Below are 16,045 nucleotides of genomic sequence, written 5' to 3'. Positions count from 1 at the left end.
TTCTCAGTCATTACCACCTCTACCTCCAGTTCCCGTGCATGTCATTGTCGGGTACTCTCTTCAGTTCCCCTTCACCAGCATGGCAGCCTTTGCTCTACTGCTGCTGCTGCTGTCTCTCCTTTGCGTGGTCAGCTTATCCACGGTATTGATGAGGGAGAAGAAAAGTAGCAAGCAAAGGCCTGTATATCAAGACAAATATATCAAGCCTATATTGACACTAATTAAGGGTCCTTCTGCTGGGCCTCTGTGAGCGTATGAACAGTGAGCACCCCATCAGCAGTGTTCCCCTGCGTCCTGGGTGAAAATACTTGCTGGACATCCTGGTGACTTCCTCCACAGCAAGCTAGTATAACAGTCACAATGGAAATAATGCTTTCCCCCATTGAAGTGTGCTTTTGCTGCAAGTGGCATAATTCCAATGCCATTTTCTTCAGACATTCATGATGTGTTCAGTGCAGCCAAATTGGTGTGAGGGCAGTTCAGGCAGCTGCCAATGGGGCTGCTTAGCTGACAGCCTCCGGCTCAAGGAAGCCAGATCGTAAGAGGAGGCCCTGTCAAATAGCCCATCTTTTAGACTCTTTTAGTCATTTATGCAAAGGGTGAGTACAGTAAAGGCTTAGTGAGTATTCAGCACAGAGCTTACAGCACTTAACAGTATTTAACAGTGCTCAAGAATTGCCCTGGAAGCCAGGGAAAAGGTGGGTCCTTTTGATCTGCCTCACCTCGCACCTAGGCTCATATCTGGAAACTCCATGCTTCCAATCTTGCCATAATCAAATTAACTATTGCTTTTCTCATTTTAGAATTGGTTAGAAGGAAATGTGAAATTCAGTGGAGTCCAGTTCAACTATCCCACCCGACCCAACATCCCAGTGCTCCAGGGGCTGAGCCTCGAGGTGACGAAGGGCCAGACGCTGGCCCTGGTGGGCAGCAGCGGCTGCGGGAAGAGCACAGTGGTCCAGCTGCTTGAGCGCTTCTACAACCCCATGGCTGGATCAGTGGTGAGCACACTTTGATATTCAGATCATCGTAGTGCCTGGATAGTATTAACTCTTCATTATAAGCCATGTCCCCCCCCCCCCCCGCCGCCATCTTTAAATAATAACTCCACTGAGAAACTTCCTACAGCTACAGTTTGGTGTCTAAGCTGCACTGTCTGCCCCAGATGCCTTCTCCATCAACAGTGTGCCTCTGTTTTCCTTCGCAGGAGCCTACTTAAACACCCGTCTCCCTTGCATGGGAAAGGCAGAGTAGCTTGAGAAATAGAAAGGGGATCTAGGAGTGACGAGGAGATTCCAGCCAACTACTTTGTTTAAAGAAGGAGAGGATGTCTAGGAGGAGGGGGTGGGGCAGAGTTGGATGAGATGAGAGCAGCGGGGAGGACATGGTGACCTGAGGGACAAATCAGTGGACTGTTTCCAACACTTCCTGCTCTCCCTAAACAGCTTGGCATGTCTGAAGGAAGCCTAGGAGGAAACATGGAGACTTAGATTAAAACACAGATTTAGACCCATGAAGCAGTTGACAGTGAAAGAGGTAGGAGTAGCAGCAGGATAGGGGACCTTTGAGGTGACACATTTGAAAGAAGGAATCTGGAGGTTGGCAGAGAGGGCTCGGCAGTCAGCAGTGCTCACTGCTCTTGCAGAGGACCTAGGTTCAGTTCCCAGAACCCACATGGCGACTCACAACCACCTATCACTCCACTTCCAGGGGAATGTGACTCTTTTTTAACCTGTTTGTCCTCCTGTGTGCTCACGGTGTGCATATATATACTCAGGCACATGCATACATAAAAACAAATTAAGTAAAAAATAATCCTTTGTTGTTGTTGTTGTTGTTGTTGTTGTTGTTGTTGTGTAGCCTTGGCTGTCTAAGACTAGCTCTGTAGACCAGGTTGTCCTTGAACTCACAGATACACATCTACCTTTCCCTCCCGAGTGCTGGGGTTAAAGGCATGTGCCTGCACTCCCCAGCTCCAATAAAATAAATAATTTAAAAAGGAGGACACTGAGGCATGTTTTGGCTGTGAGTTTAAATAAATGTGGTGGGATCTAGCAAAAGGAGTGCAAGGAAGCAGCTTGGAGCAGGACCTTGTATTCTGTGTGCATTAAGTTAGCCATAGAGCCCCTTAGAGCCACTGCAGAGATAAGACAATGAACCAAACACTGATTCATCCCATCCGCTCCAAGGGATCCCGATCTGATACCCGTGGCCTTTAAATTTTCTACCCAATAACTATTCAAAAACAGTCACATTTTACTCAGTGTCTTAGTTGGGGTTTTTATTGCTGCTATGAAACACCATGATCAAAAAAAGAGACCGAGTTGGGGAGGGAAGGGTTTATTCAGCTTACACATGCCTAGCACTGTTCACCACTTGAAGGAAGTCAGGACAGGAAGTTAAACAGCACAGGATCCTGGAAGCGAGAGCTCATGCAGAGGCCATGGAAGGGTGCGACTTACTGCCTTGCTCGCCATGGCTTGCTCAGCCTGATTTCTTACAGAACCCCAGGGATAGCACCACTCACTGCTGGTCATGACGGCCCACCCCATTGATCACTAAGTGAGAAAATGCCTTATGGCTGGATCGTGTGACACGTTTCCTCAGCTGAGGCTTCTTCCTCTCTGATGACTCTAGCTTGTGTCAAGTTAACACAAAACCAACCAGTATACGCAGTTTATTCTTTAAGTTATAAATGCTTCACAACTTTTTTTCCTGTTAAGAAGTGTGTTTCTGTTTTTTGAGTTCTGATTTTATGGTTTAAGTTTTGGGGTTAAAATCTGAGCACAGAACTCTAAAACAGCAGTTCTCAACCTGTGGGTGGAGACACCTTTGGGGTTGCATATCATATTTATATTTATTTTATATTTATATTATGATTTATAACATTTATAACAGTACCAAGATTACAGTTATGAGGTAGTAATGACGTAATTTTATGATTGGGGTCACCATAACTTGAGGGACTGTATTAAAGGGTCTCAGCATTAGGAAGGTTGAGAGCCACTCTTGTACCACTCTACCATTGTTCGCTACATTCAAAGCAGTTAGAGGAGGTAGTGTCAGCCACCAGAACTTTCAGTAATGTCCTCAGTAAGCTTTTATTAAACAGCATGTAAACTGTGCGATTAAAAGAAATAGCATATGGTGACTTTAACTGGGACGACGGGAAATGTGCCTGTGTAAATTTGATTAGAGACTGGAGCTAGCTCTTAATGGCTGTGTAGGATTTGCATAGTGCAGAGCCATATAGCTGGTACTTATTGCAAGAGGAAATGTAGGTTGTACTCGGTAGAGTAGGGTAGCAAGCAGGCTGGTTAAAGTGAAACCTAGTAGAAGTAATAGTTTCCCAAACTCTTTTGTTATATTTTAAGAAAGATTTTAAAATCTCATAGCGTCTTTTTATAGTCACAAAAACTTCCTAGTGGGGCAGGGCCTTCTCCCACAGGTAAGCAAGCTTAAATTTGAAGCTTCTCAGAGAAGGAAGTTGGAGAGGAGAAAGAGGAACAAGCCATGCCACTTGAGTTAACCCAGCATCGAGCTCTACCCATGGCAGACAAGGAGCCACAGATAGTTGGGGAGCTATATAGAAAGAGGGAGGAAGCCCAGAGAACCAGAGAAAGCATACTTAGGTTCTGGACATACTAGACAGTAATTTAAAAAAAACAATTATAAACGAAGAAAGAGTAAAAGTTGGACATTTCTGAGTCAAAAGGTAGCTCTGAAGCAACTGCACAAAAGGCAGGTGCAACATCAATATCTGGAGAGCGTAATCTACAACATGGAGGAGGATCATGTCAGCCCAGTACAGGAAACAGAAAGACTTAATAAAAGGAGTTAGGTGCTCACTCTTTGCTGAGCTGAATGAATAAATGCGATGAAGGTGGCCCTTGGATTCAGCTCTCAGCCCTGCTGCTGCGGTCTATGGCCAAGAAGTTATTGGGAATTATGTCAGCATTATAGCTATTCCTGATCTACAAGACCAAGCTTGGGCCGGCTGTTGCAGGAACCCCCATCTTCCACCATACCACCAGCCCACTCCTGCTAAATGAGAATTGGTGTCTGCCCCCCAAATTTTATACAGTAATGTTCACAGATGGAATCGAGTGTGCTTCTAAAAAGAGGGAGGCAGGGAAAGAGTTTTGAGCCTGTTTGTTTTAAGACTTACTGATTTATGTATTGTATGTATATGGATACTTTGCATGTACATCTACACATCAGACAGGTGTGAGCTGCCATGTGGGTACTCAGAATTGAACTCAGGACCTTCTGAAGAGCAGTGAGTGCTCTTAACTACTGGGCCATCTCTCCAGCCCCTGCCTTTTTAGTTCTTGATATGTAAAGGTAGACACACACAAAAAATATGAAAGTGAAGACTGATCAACTAGTACAGTGATGTCTCAAGACACTATCCAAATGCACTGAAGCTAATGTATTCTAGTTCGTCACAGGAATACCTGTTGTCTTCTTCAGTGAATTGCACTAGAACCTTAAAATGCCAGGACATGGTGCATAGCAGCCATGCAGCCTTGCAGAAGCATTCCCAATAAATAAAGGTGTTAATTTTTGTTCCTAAGTATCAGTTAGTGACCCTTTGTGACTCTGTTAGTGTTAATAGGTAACTCAAAGCTATTTCCTATTGCCGTGGGAAATAATTGTGCATTTGAGCATCATTTGGTCTTAAGAATTGAAAAGAAGACTTGACCTTGAGGGCCACCTGGGAATCAGGGAACTCTTATGACTGACAATAAGTTTTGTGTCATGCTTCGAAGGACCTTGACCTGAGGTGGCGGCTCTCAAGCCTGCTAGTAAAGGACACCACCTGCAGCACATTGTTTTTGCTACCCTGCCTAAGCTCCGGGAACAGACCTCGAGAATATTGGATTCCAAGGATAAAAAACATAGGCACACACAGTTGTTCAATTTCAACTTGCCCTTTTGGCACCATGGCTGGGTGCTACGGATCTCCCGCCTGGAGACGCATGCTCTGAGCTCCACACCTCTCCTCCTGCCCTTTAGTTGCTCAGTTACATCCAGTCCTAGGTAACATCCCTAACCACCCAGCAGCCTGTGGAGAGCCAAGGGTTAAGTTACATAAACCAGATTTTCTTTTGTATGTAGAAGTTAAGTCTAATATAAAAAATAACACCAAAGTGGAAGATGGACTATAAGCAAAGAGGAAGAGGGACAGTAGTTTTAGAGACTAATATATTCTAATAGAAAAAATGGAATATTTTAAAAGCATTATAATAATAACAAAATCTAGATACCCAAGTCTTAGATTGAGGACTCTTCCTTTCTCAGCAAACTGACTAAGAGGGAGAACTTCCTGACTGCAGCCTGGCCCTCTCCCTCCGTCCCTCCCTCCCTCCCTCCCTCCCTCCCTCCCTCCCTCCCAGAATGCTGTTCAAGTGCCAGAACTTACATGTACTTGAAAGCCCTAGCAGCCTAGCTTTTTAAGTCTGCTGCTGGCCTTGCCTTTCTCCCTCTCTAGTCCATCCCAGGTACCACAGCCAGGGCCTTTTGTCCCCTTTAGGTCACAGTGACCCTAAGAGATGCTGTGAAGATAAAGGAGAGAGTATGTGCATTGTGCTTACCTCACATTTTATCTCACCTAAAATGTTTTCAGTCCTTGACATTTTTTTTATTTCAGAGTACATACATATGCAAATAATACATATGCAGCCCTTAGTTACTGTACTAAGGAATGGCAAATGTAGCAGGCTATTGTAGGAAGAGCTAATTATCTTCATTAACCTTACATTATTCCTTACCAAGTTGTACTTTCCTAGATAGGGCTTCCCTTGGGCTTGGATCTTGTGAGCAATTTTCATGAATTCTCCAGAATTTCTGGGTCTCCCATCAGACCACTGGTGTGCCTCTACCACAGAAGCTGCACGTGAAACCATTTTACATTCTGAGCTTCCAAACGTGTGTTTTTTTAGAGGAAGGATTCTTTGGCCAATGTGGGTTTAAATAGTTCCCAAACCTGTGTGTTTTACAGTTATAATTAGGGACAAGAGTTTTACCGTATCTGGTGAAATGTACAAATTTCTTAAAACTTATAGGAACCATTCAGACTTACCTGTGATTCTATGAGATAATGTGTTTTGCTTCCAGGGATATAAACATAAAATAAACTTCTTTAAGGATTAGTTCTTCAAATTTCCACTTTCAAGATACATGATTGTCCTCCATGCTAACAAGATGACATAGCTATGCTCCAATATGGATTCCTTGCTGGTGTGTTTGTTTTGAGACAGAGCTTTGCTATGTCGTTCAAACTGGTCTAGAACTTGGCATGTAGCTAAGAATGACTTGACCTGCCGTAGCGTTGAGGTAGTAGGCTTGTACTGCTATCCTGTCATGTGCTTTCATGGTTTTCACTGCCCCTCCCCATTCTTTATTTTGCACTTTGACTTATTGACATGTTTAGAAAGCTAGGAGAGTAGATGCACGGAGTAGTTTCCATGGCAACAGCGCAGTCCCAGCAAAGTCATGCACAGTGTGCCTTCTCTCCATGTGACTGCCAGTCTCACAAGTAGAAATGCATTCCTGTGGCAAAGATTTATCCGAGTTCTGGCCAGGGCTATGCCAGAGGCCCAGCTACTCACAAGGTATACAGTGTGAGCCAGTTCATGCTGACCATTGTTTGACTCTCCAAAGCTGGGATAATGGGGTGGGTGGGGTCTTCTTTAGAAGCCATCAGCACCTCCCTTATTTGAAGGCCATTAGTTTTTGGAAAAAGAGATCTCTTTAGTTGGCATATCTGTATCAGAAGAGGATTTTATCAGCAAATCTATACAGGGACCTCCCCAGCTCCAGCGCATCTAACTCATTTCATTGGTTCCCAACCTTCCTTTTTTTTTTTTAATTTTCTATATTCTTTGTTTATTCATTCCAAATTATTTTCCCTTTCCCAGTTCCCCCTCCCCACTAAGTCCCATAAGTCCTCTTTCTGCCAGTTCCCCAATCAACCCCCTCCCACTCCTCTGTCCTGGCAATCCCCTACAGTGCTGCATCAAGCCTTTCCAGGACCGGGCCCTCTCCTTCCTTCTTCTTGGGAATGAATTGATATGTGGGTTGTGTTTTGGGTATTCTGAGCTTCTGGGCTAATATCCACTTATTAGTGACTGCATTCCATGTATGTTCTTTTGTGAATGAGTTACCTTGCTTAGGATGATGTTTTCCAGTTCCAACCATTTGCCTATGAATTTCATGAATTCATTGTTTTAATTGCTGAGTAGTATTCCATTGTGTAAATATACCACATTTTCTGTATCCATTCCTCCATTGAGGTTCATCTGGGTTCTTTCCAGCTTCTGGCTATTATAAATAAGGCTGCTATGAACATAGTGAAGCATATGTCCTTATTGTATGCCGTCCCCAACCTTCCTAATGCTATGACTCTTTAATACAGTTCCTTTCCTTATGGTGACCCCAACCATAAAGTTATTTTTGTTACTACTTCATATCTGTAACTTTGCTACTGTCATGAATCATAATATAAATATTTGTGTTTTCTGATGGCCTTAGGCAACCCCTGTGAAAGGGTCTTTCGACCACAAAATGGTTGTGACCATGGGTTGAGAACCAGTGATGTAGGGGAAAGGCGGCCTTTTCTTTCCTACTCTTGGATCAGTATTGAATATACCATGACTCCTTCTATAGTCTTGTCTACCTGTCCTTCTTCTCTCTCTCTCTCTCTCTCTCTCTCTCTCTCTCTCTCGCTCGCTCTCTCTCTCACACACACACACACACACACACACACACACACACACACTGCTTTAAACCTTTGAGAATAGCTCTCATTGTGCTAAAATACAAAGGACAGCGGTGTAGCATACCTTCTTGAGACCACAAGAGAAAGACTGCTCTGCTTTGCCTAAGTCGGGGCTCCTTTTTCCATCTTCAAAGCTAGCAGTAGCTGGCTAAGTCTTGTCATGCCGCACCCCTTAGGATAGCCTGCTCCTGTCCCTTTTTCCACAGTTAAGAACCTCAGGAATACATTGGCTACACCAAGACAATCTAGACAACCAAGACAATCTGGACAACCATCGTATTTTAGAGTTAGTCAGTTACTAGCACAGCATACTAATGTATGCACATGATACAATGTGCTATGCTAATGCTTCTTTGCCAAAATATTTTCACAATTTTGAGGGGTAAGGACATGGATATTTTTGGAAGGAGGGTCAATTTTCTGCTTTTTACTACGTAAACAAACAAAAACAAAAAGCAGGGTTAAAACATGAGAAATGAGTACTTCCTTGAACTGTATAGTTATGGTATTCTTGAACAAACCTTAAAAATCTAAACTAAGCAAAAAATTTTTATCTCATGGCAACCCCACAGTCTTAAACTATGAAGTAATGGTGGTAATTCTGTTAAATCTAAATGATGAAGGTCCTGAAGTCGATCTATGAACCCTTGCTTTCAGTTTCTAGATGGCAAAGAAATAAAGCAACTGAACGTCCAGTGGCTGCGAGCTCAGCTGGGCATCGTGTCCCAGGAGCCCATCCTGTTCGACTGCAGCATCGCCGAGAACATCGCCTACGGAGACAACAGCCGGACCGTGTCTCACGAGGAGATCGAGAGGGCGGCCAAGGAGGCCAACATCCACCAGTTCATCGACTCACTGCCTGATGTATGTCTCTCTCCAGATTAAGATTACCAAAGAAAAGTTAGCAGCCAAACACATATCCACACACACACACAGATCTGGCCACCTCTCCCATGCCTGCAAGGCATTAGGGTTGCCTGATCCCGTGAGTCCTGGTGAGACAGAAGCAGTGTGACATGCATCCCTGGAGGCCTGGTAAGAGGATGTCTAAGAGGAGGCCTGGTGTAGACCTACAGCTTCTGGGGTGGAGGCCCCACCCCTCAGGGAATAATCTCCTTCCTTCAAATATGAGTGAAGGGCCTGATTCTGAGGAAGGAGCTGTCCTCACCATCTATCCCCACTCCCCATTTCTGTTTTGTTCATCCCTTTGCTGCTCTTGCACGAGCTTCAAGCCTCACTCTGGAAATAGGCCAGGCCGAAACAGGCCTCTCTAATTAGTGCTGAGTCATTGCGAAGACCGCGTTACTGCATGATTTCTTACCTTTGTGAGTCTCGTTGTCCCCGGGCTGTACTTACCAAGTTGTTTATGAAAATGTTCACTAGGTTACAATCCTGGGAATTCCCTCTCATTTCCTCTGGTAAGTTTGATAAATAGGACTGCTGGCTCTATCCTAAGCCCTTTTAGTTATTTTAATTTTATTGTTTTTATCTTATGTGTATGGTTGTGTAGTATTACCTGCATGTGTGCCTGTATACCACATTCAGGCCTGGTGTCTACAGAAGCCAGAAGGCATCAGATACCATGGGTTGGGACTTACAGACAGTTGTGAGCTACTGTATGTTCTGGAAATTGGCTTGGGCCCTCTGAAAGAACAGCCAAGACTTTTAACCACCTAGATATCTCTCTAGCCCCAAGTCTTACCCAAATAAAACACCTTCTTCCATTATCACCAGTTAAGTTACTATTACAGGAAATGCCCTCTATAGAATAGGATTTAATAGCCTCAAACCAACCGGGAGGGCAGAGGTCTTGTGGGTAAGGATAGCATGAACCAAAGACCCTAACTCTTCCCAAGTTATCCCTTGTCATGTGGCCCTTCCTCAGATAACTGCTCCTCCTGAGCACATGACCTGGAAGGAGATCTGTCCCCCTGTTCTCCTCGATGTAGTCTGGCCATGGGTGATGGGTGATTGACTTTTGAGGCGGAAATATTCAAAGTACGAGCCTACAGCCCCCTTTATTAATGAGATTCACTGCTTGTCAAGCCTGAATCCTCACCCTAGAAGTTGGTAGAAAAGCAGATTTTTCGGTGTGTATATTAGCTCATCTGAAGGAAGACAAAAACGTGTCAGTCAAGCCCAGCGATTTGTTATTTAAATCCCAGGTGACAGTGACATAGAATAGAAGACACAGCAGAGTAACCGACTCCCATAGGACCTGCTTTTCTGGACTCCTGGTCTATCACTCTGCCACTAAGCCCCACTCTATGAGCATCTGCTTCTGAGTGGTTAGTCCTAGACTCCATCGTACTATGTTCCAGCCTGTGTCCCCCTACAGGGTTAACAGCACCATCTTCTCTGGTAGCCCTGTACTCACCTGAGGCAGGACACATCAGAGACTGTTCCAAGCATCTTTCCGTCCTCACCAGAACCCATCTCCTCCACCGACACAGGCCTTGTTCTGTCCACCATACATCTGGAATTGCCAAACAAAATAAATAAAAATGGCACCCTTATATAGAGTATGGACTTTTACAGTCAAAGTCACAAGCATCAAAGCTGTGTGTGTGACTGATTCTAACCTGGCACAGGCCTACAAATAATAAGGCAGTATGCGTTCTGCTGACACACACTGTGACATCCTCTCCTGCTTTCTGATGGTACGCCATCTTTAGGCCATGTCTTTGTGATTGTATATAATAATTTCTGACAGTTCTCTGCTGTTGAGATGAGAAGGAAATGCTTTTGAAAGATTCTAGACTTGGATAAAGAAGGATCTGTTTTAAGCTTAGAATTCCTTGACACATTAAAATCATTTAAATCTTGAAGATAGTTTAATAGAAACACACAGAGAGAGGATTCTAAGAGGATTTTTAAGGATTTCACTGCCTGTTTTAATTACAAAGAGGGCGTCACCTGCTGTGACAAGATGTTTCTGCTATTGTGAGTAATCATTTCCTTTCTCCTATCAATCTGTGTTACAGAGACAATAACCAGGAAATGGAAAATAATGGACTTGCCATGTTCTTGGACAGAGAAACCTGAGCTTATTTACACTAATTTTGGAGCCTAAATATCTGTTTCCAAAAAGAACCATTAAACCTCGCAATTAGAGCCTTTTCCTAATTTGTTTAGCTTTCTGGGAACCTATTTTTAGCCTCTGAGACTAAATTTATCTAATTATCCTATTTGCTGTGATCAAACTGTCTATGTATTCACAGTTTGCCATCAGCTCTATTTTGGTAACAACCAAATTCTGTCCACAGAAATACAACACCAGAGTAGGAGACAAAGGAACTCAGCTGTCGGGTGGGCAGAAGCAGCGCATCGCCATCGCACGCGCCCTCGTCAGACGGCCTCACATTTTGCTTCTGGACGAAGCAACATCAGCTCTGGATACAGAAAGTGAAAAGGTAAGGATTTAAGTTTCCTTTCTTCATGCCTTAGTAGAGAGCACGGCTCCAGAGATGATTGCTGCTGATGCTGGCTCCAGTGCAGTTTAGACATGTCTGCAGCTGGGACTTAGGAGACCTTCAGTGACAAGAGGCAGGTTAGTCATGGACATCTCTGCTGCAGCCTCTGAGAGCTGAGGTGAGAGGGTTGGAGTCTGACAACGCCCTAAGACGGCCACTGCTGCTGCCTTCCAGCCTGAGAAGGGTTAGGAGTTGAGCTACCTGAAAGGCAGATAGATGGTCAAGAGATGTTTTCTTCCTGCTGTGATGGCCTGGGCTGGTGGTCCAGCTTCCTGCCTGTGCTGTAGAGCCGGGCTGGAGGACTTCCTTGAAGGATGCTGGTGGCGAGGTGCAGTGAGTGCTTTTAAATGCTTGGATAGAATGTATTTACTGCCCTTACCTTAATATTAGATACCTCCTGTCTTAGAACTAATCTAAAGTCATTCTTTTATTTTTCTAATGTGGTAGACCCATTAGTCTCTAAAGTTTATGTTACTATTCAGTTTTTTTATAGTTTGTTAAAATTTTTTATTGTATAAAATAATGGACTTTGTTATATTATATACGTTTTTATCATTTATTTTGCTCATATTTACTTCCTGATTTCCTTCCTCCATCCATCATCCCACCAGATGGTTCCCTTTCTATTTTCACACTAAAAATATATGTATTATAAATGTAAAGCATATAGTTATTGTTACACCTAGAAAGAAAACACAATATTTTGTCTTTATTATACCTCCTTGTCCTCTGTTGTTCTTCTCCTCTCTTTGAACCCTTCCAAGCACCACAGAATCTCCCTTCCATGTTTATATCATACGTACCTTTAAATAGAAAGTCTGCATATGGGAAAACATGAGGCATGACACCATTTAATTCTCCCTTATGGCAAAATAAATATTGTATATATATTCCACATTTCCTTTATTCATTCATCTGTTCATATGCATCTAGCCTGGTTTTATATGGTAGCTGTGATAAATAATGTATAAACTCAGATACTATGGTATTGTGACCTAGAACCTTTAGGTACATACCGGGGCACAGGTATAGATGGTTATGTTTCTGTCTTTGCTTCGAGGGTCTTCCACACTGCCTTGCAGTGGATGTCCCAGTTTTCATTCCCACCAGCTGCCTAAGGACTCTTTCTCCTCACCCCTGCCAGCCTAGGTTATCCTCTGCTCTCTTGGTATCAAGCCTTCTGGCTTCCATATGATAGAAGCCTCATAGTTTTAATAACACAGTTGAAGAAGGACATAGTAGAGAAATCCTGGGTCTGGTGACAGAGGGGATCCATAAGAAGAGGACTGTTTTTATCATTAATTCTTTGGCGCAATTGTGGAACAGGTTGTCCAGGAAGCGCTGGACAAAGCCAGGGAAGGGCGCACCTGCATTGTGATCGCGCACCGCCTGTCCACCATCCAGAACGCAGACTTGATCGTGGTGATTGAGAACGGCCGGGTGAAGGAGCAGGGCACGCACCAGCAGCTGCTGGCGCAGAAAGGCATCTACTTCTCCATGGTCCAGGCCGGAGCAAAGCGCTCATGAGCTCTGACTGTCTGAGGTGCTAAATATTTTTAATATTGATGTTTAAACGTGGCACTCGACCAAAGCTAAAAGGTGAGCACTGTTAAAGGTAATTTTGTCAAGAAATTATGAAGCCTTCTGAGACTTCATAATTAAATGAGCCAAAGTTGAAAAAAAAATATCATGAAACAGGACTGTGTTTTTAATTGCATTATATGATTCATAAGAGTACATATAGTTTTTTAAAATAAAATATGTAATTTTGTTTCAGTTTTTAATTTTCACCCTACTTTTTAAAATGATTATAAAGATTGTAAAATGTACTATTCCTTAAATTGCCTATAAAAATAAATTTTTATATAATTGGAATCATCTGTTGTGCATATGAATTTATCTATCCTTCCAAATAGGGGGCTGTAAATCATTTCAGCCTTTAGAAAAGTGGATTTTAAGAACCTCTCTATTTTGGGGGGGGGTGGTTTGGTATGACTTTTCCCGTGGAGCCTCACAAAGCCACCTGTACAGCTGCTTCTCAGACGTGTCCGCTCAACCTCGCATTGCCGTTGTCTGCTCTCAGACCCAGCACACCATTTGTGGGACATGGGATGAGGTTATGAAGTTTTGAAGTATGCATTGCTCAAATGCACCTCAAATTTCTTTTATTGCTCTACAAAAGAGCTCTTCAATGATTCTAATACTTTTATTACTTTAGAAGTTTAATTACTCCTTGATAACATTGTTTCTAGTAACTGGCCTCTTCCAAAGCTGACCTTCCTGATTAGAGATGTTTAAAATATGTCATGATTTTCAAGCCATAATGGTACAAACAAGAGAACATTTCAAAAGGATTAACCCTGAGATGGTATATGTGAATGAGGATCACAAGCCCTGGGCCCATGTTTATTAGGGTAAATGATGTCTTCAATACATAAAATGCTCATAAAAAGAAACCTATGAGCAAATGATATCAAGTCATTCCCAACAAGAAATGCATGGTAAATTGTGATACTTTTTTAGTTAAATATTAACAACATCACAAGTGTTTTAAATAAGCATATGCCTCAATATAGTAGTGTCAATTCTTGAAATTTATTTAAGAGACATAGAAGGATGCTGTTGAACCATTAATATTAAAAATTGTATAGCTCTAATGTTAACAATAGTTCAGCTCCACAGCATATATATACCTGTAATTCAAGGACTCCAGGAGCTGAGGCAGGAGGATCTTGAGTTTGAGGCCATTTAGGCTGCAAAGCAAGTGTAAAACCGGTCTGGGATACAATTAAGACCTTGCCTTAAAGAAACAGAAATCAAATATGTTTATCTTGACGTAACAGACTTCTTTAAAAATGAAATAAAAAAGCATTATATTTTCCATTGCAATCACCAATTGGAATAGCATGTAACCTTTCATAAAGTTACATCGGACAGCAGTCCAGATAGTCAAATGATCTCCTAGGGCTCGCCTCCCCTCCCCAGAGGAGCAGAGCACCAAATACATAGCTGCATTCTGGGGAGAGTGGTGCTGGTCAGAACAAAGGTGGCAGCTATGGGAGAGCCAGGAACCTGCACAACCAGGAGACCTAGGGTGGAAGCCCTGGGAGTAGGAGAAAGCAATGAAAAGTAGGAGAAGACAACAGACTTGGTCCCTGTTCTCCACCTGAGGCCCCACATCAGGGAAGAGAGCGCATAGAAAAGTCCCACAGACCCCATCGCAGTAGACACCAGCACCATCCCCAAGGCCAGGAGGGACAGGTCTGAAGCCCAGTTCGGAAAGCTTCCGGAGTCCACATTGTGATTTCTCCAGCTTAGTCAGATTATAACCAACGAGTCCCCAAACAGGACATGAACCATGATAAGTGGTGGCCACCCACAGCTCAGGACTCCCAGAGCAAGATAAAGGGATACTTGGGGTCAGCTGACAAAACAAGAAAACAAGCAGTAGGTGGCAGGGCTGGCCAGCTTCAGGAATTCCCCATCAGGGGAGCATGCTTAGACTGCTGACACCCCTAACCCCAGTGAATGCTTAAATCCATATAAATCTTACATATATCAACTTATAACAGACTGAATTCTGAGTAAAATGGGCTTCCAAGAAAAGCACACCCCCTCTCCTGGAAGTGTCTGCCCTGGGGGAGGCTAAGGAAGGGACGGGGAGAGGAGGGAGAAGTGAGCTTGAGAGGATCCAAGCCATTGCTGTTCTGCTGAGCCCACGCTGTCTCAGGAGTGCATTCCTGCCTTTGACAGAACCTGAAGGTGAAGGAAAGGAGGACAGCCAGGTAAAACAGTAACCGAAACTCTCTCTTCTCTTGGGTACACATCCAGGAGCACAATAGGTCCCCAAGCAGACATGACATGAAGCAATGCAGCCTGTGATTTATTAGTCAACCTGTCAGAAGTGTAAAGTAAATGGAGGATACAAAAAGAGGAACAAGAGAAAAGTCCGAAGCCATGTCTAAGTGTGTCTAAGTGCTAATCCAAACCCTGCCCGTCACCCGGTGTATTAGAATAGCAGCAGATTCTTAGCAGAATTATTGTAGACCAAGGGGGGCCTTACAAAATATACCAGAAAGAAAATGCCTGGGAGCTACCTCGGCTGGAGGATCATGAGTTCCTGATGACCCTGGGCTACATAGTAGGATCCTGTCTCAGTGACAATCTATCTATCTATCTATCTATCTATCTATCTATCTATCTATCTATCTATATCTATCTATCTCATCTCTCTGTGTATATATACATATATGTATATATATGATTAAATTTTTTTAAGCCAACAAAATGACAAGTACTTTACTTTTAATTGTCTCATATATCACATGGCCCACAGAATTAACTAAGCAGGACTAAAAATTTTTATGTCATTTAAAACCATGAAAGAAATGGACTAAATTGCTAGAAGAAATAGATACAAACCAGTTCAATAAAGTGAAAAAGAAAAGTGTTCCCTGTTGCAGGATTTTCCCTGTCCAATCACATTAGGGCAGCAGGAGGCCTGTGATTGGACAGGGAAAAGGGAGGCAGAGCTAAGAGTTGCAGGGACAGAGAGCCTCAGAAGGAAAGAGGAAAGAAAGGAAGATGGTTATGGGTGTGAACCAGCTTGGCTTTAACCAGCCACAGGTAGTTCTGATATCATAAGGTTAGAATACTTGGGATGAAGCTTTTATCATTATCAACTGGTTCTGAAATTATTGTATTGGCATCTTGTAAATTGAAAATTTATTCATACATAAATCTGATTGGTTAATTATTATAAGCCTTAAGAGTTTTGATTCTATGGGGT

At 43.1% G+C, this 16,045-nt stretch overlaps 1 protein-coding gene across 3 annotated transcripts in view; it reads left to right on the top strand.

The window, feature by feature from the left end:
- Window positions 1–13,097, top strand: part of LOC127678300 (ATP-dependent translocase ABCB1) — a 64,814-nt gene extending 51,717 nt beyond the window's left edge. For all 3 annotated transcript variants that reach the window (XM_052173149.1, XM_052173150.1, XM_052173151.1), the window contains 4 exons: window positions 804–1,001; window positions 8,441–8,647; window positions 11,050–11,196; window positions 12,583–13,097. In XM_052173149.1, the coding sequence (XP_052029109.1) occupies window positions 804–1,001; window positions 8,441–8,647; window positions 11,050–11,196; window positions 12,583–12,783 (753 nt within the window). In that variant the 3' untranslated portion in view covers window positions 12,784–13,097. The remainder of the gene's footprint in view (window positions 1–803; window positions 1,002–8,440; window positions 8,648–11,049; window positions 11,197–12,582) is intronic.
- Window positions 13,098–16,045: the final 2,948 nt, after the last annotated feature.

The sequence above is a fragment of the Apodemus sylvaticus genome, chromosome 2, assembly GCF_947179515.1.
Source record: "Apodemus sylvaticus chromosome 2, mApoSyl1.1, whole genome shotgun sequence".
Lineage (NCBI taxonomy): Eukaryota > Metazoa > Chordata > Mammalia > Rodentia > Muridae > Apodemus > Apodemus sylvaticus.
Note: the sequence above shows the minus strand (reverse complement) of the source record. Positions and strands in the feature narration are given on the sequence as shown.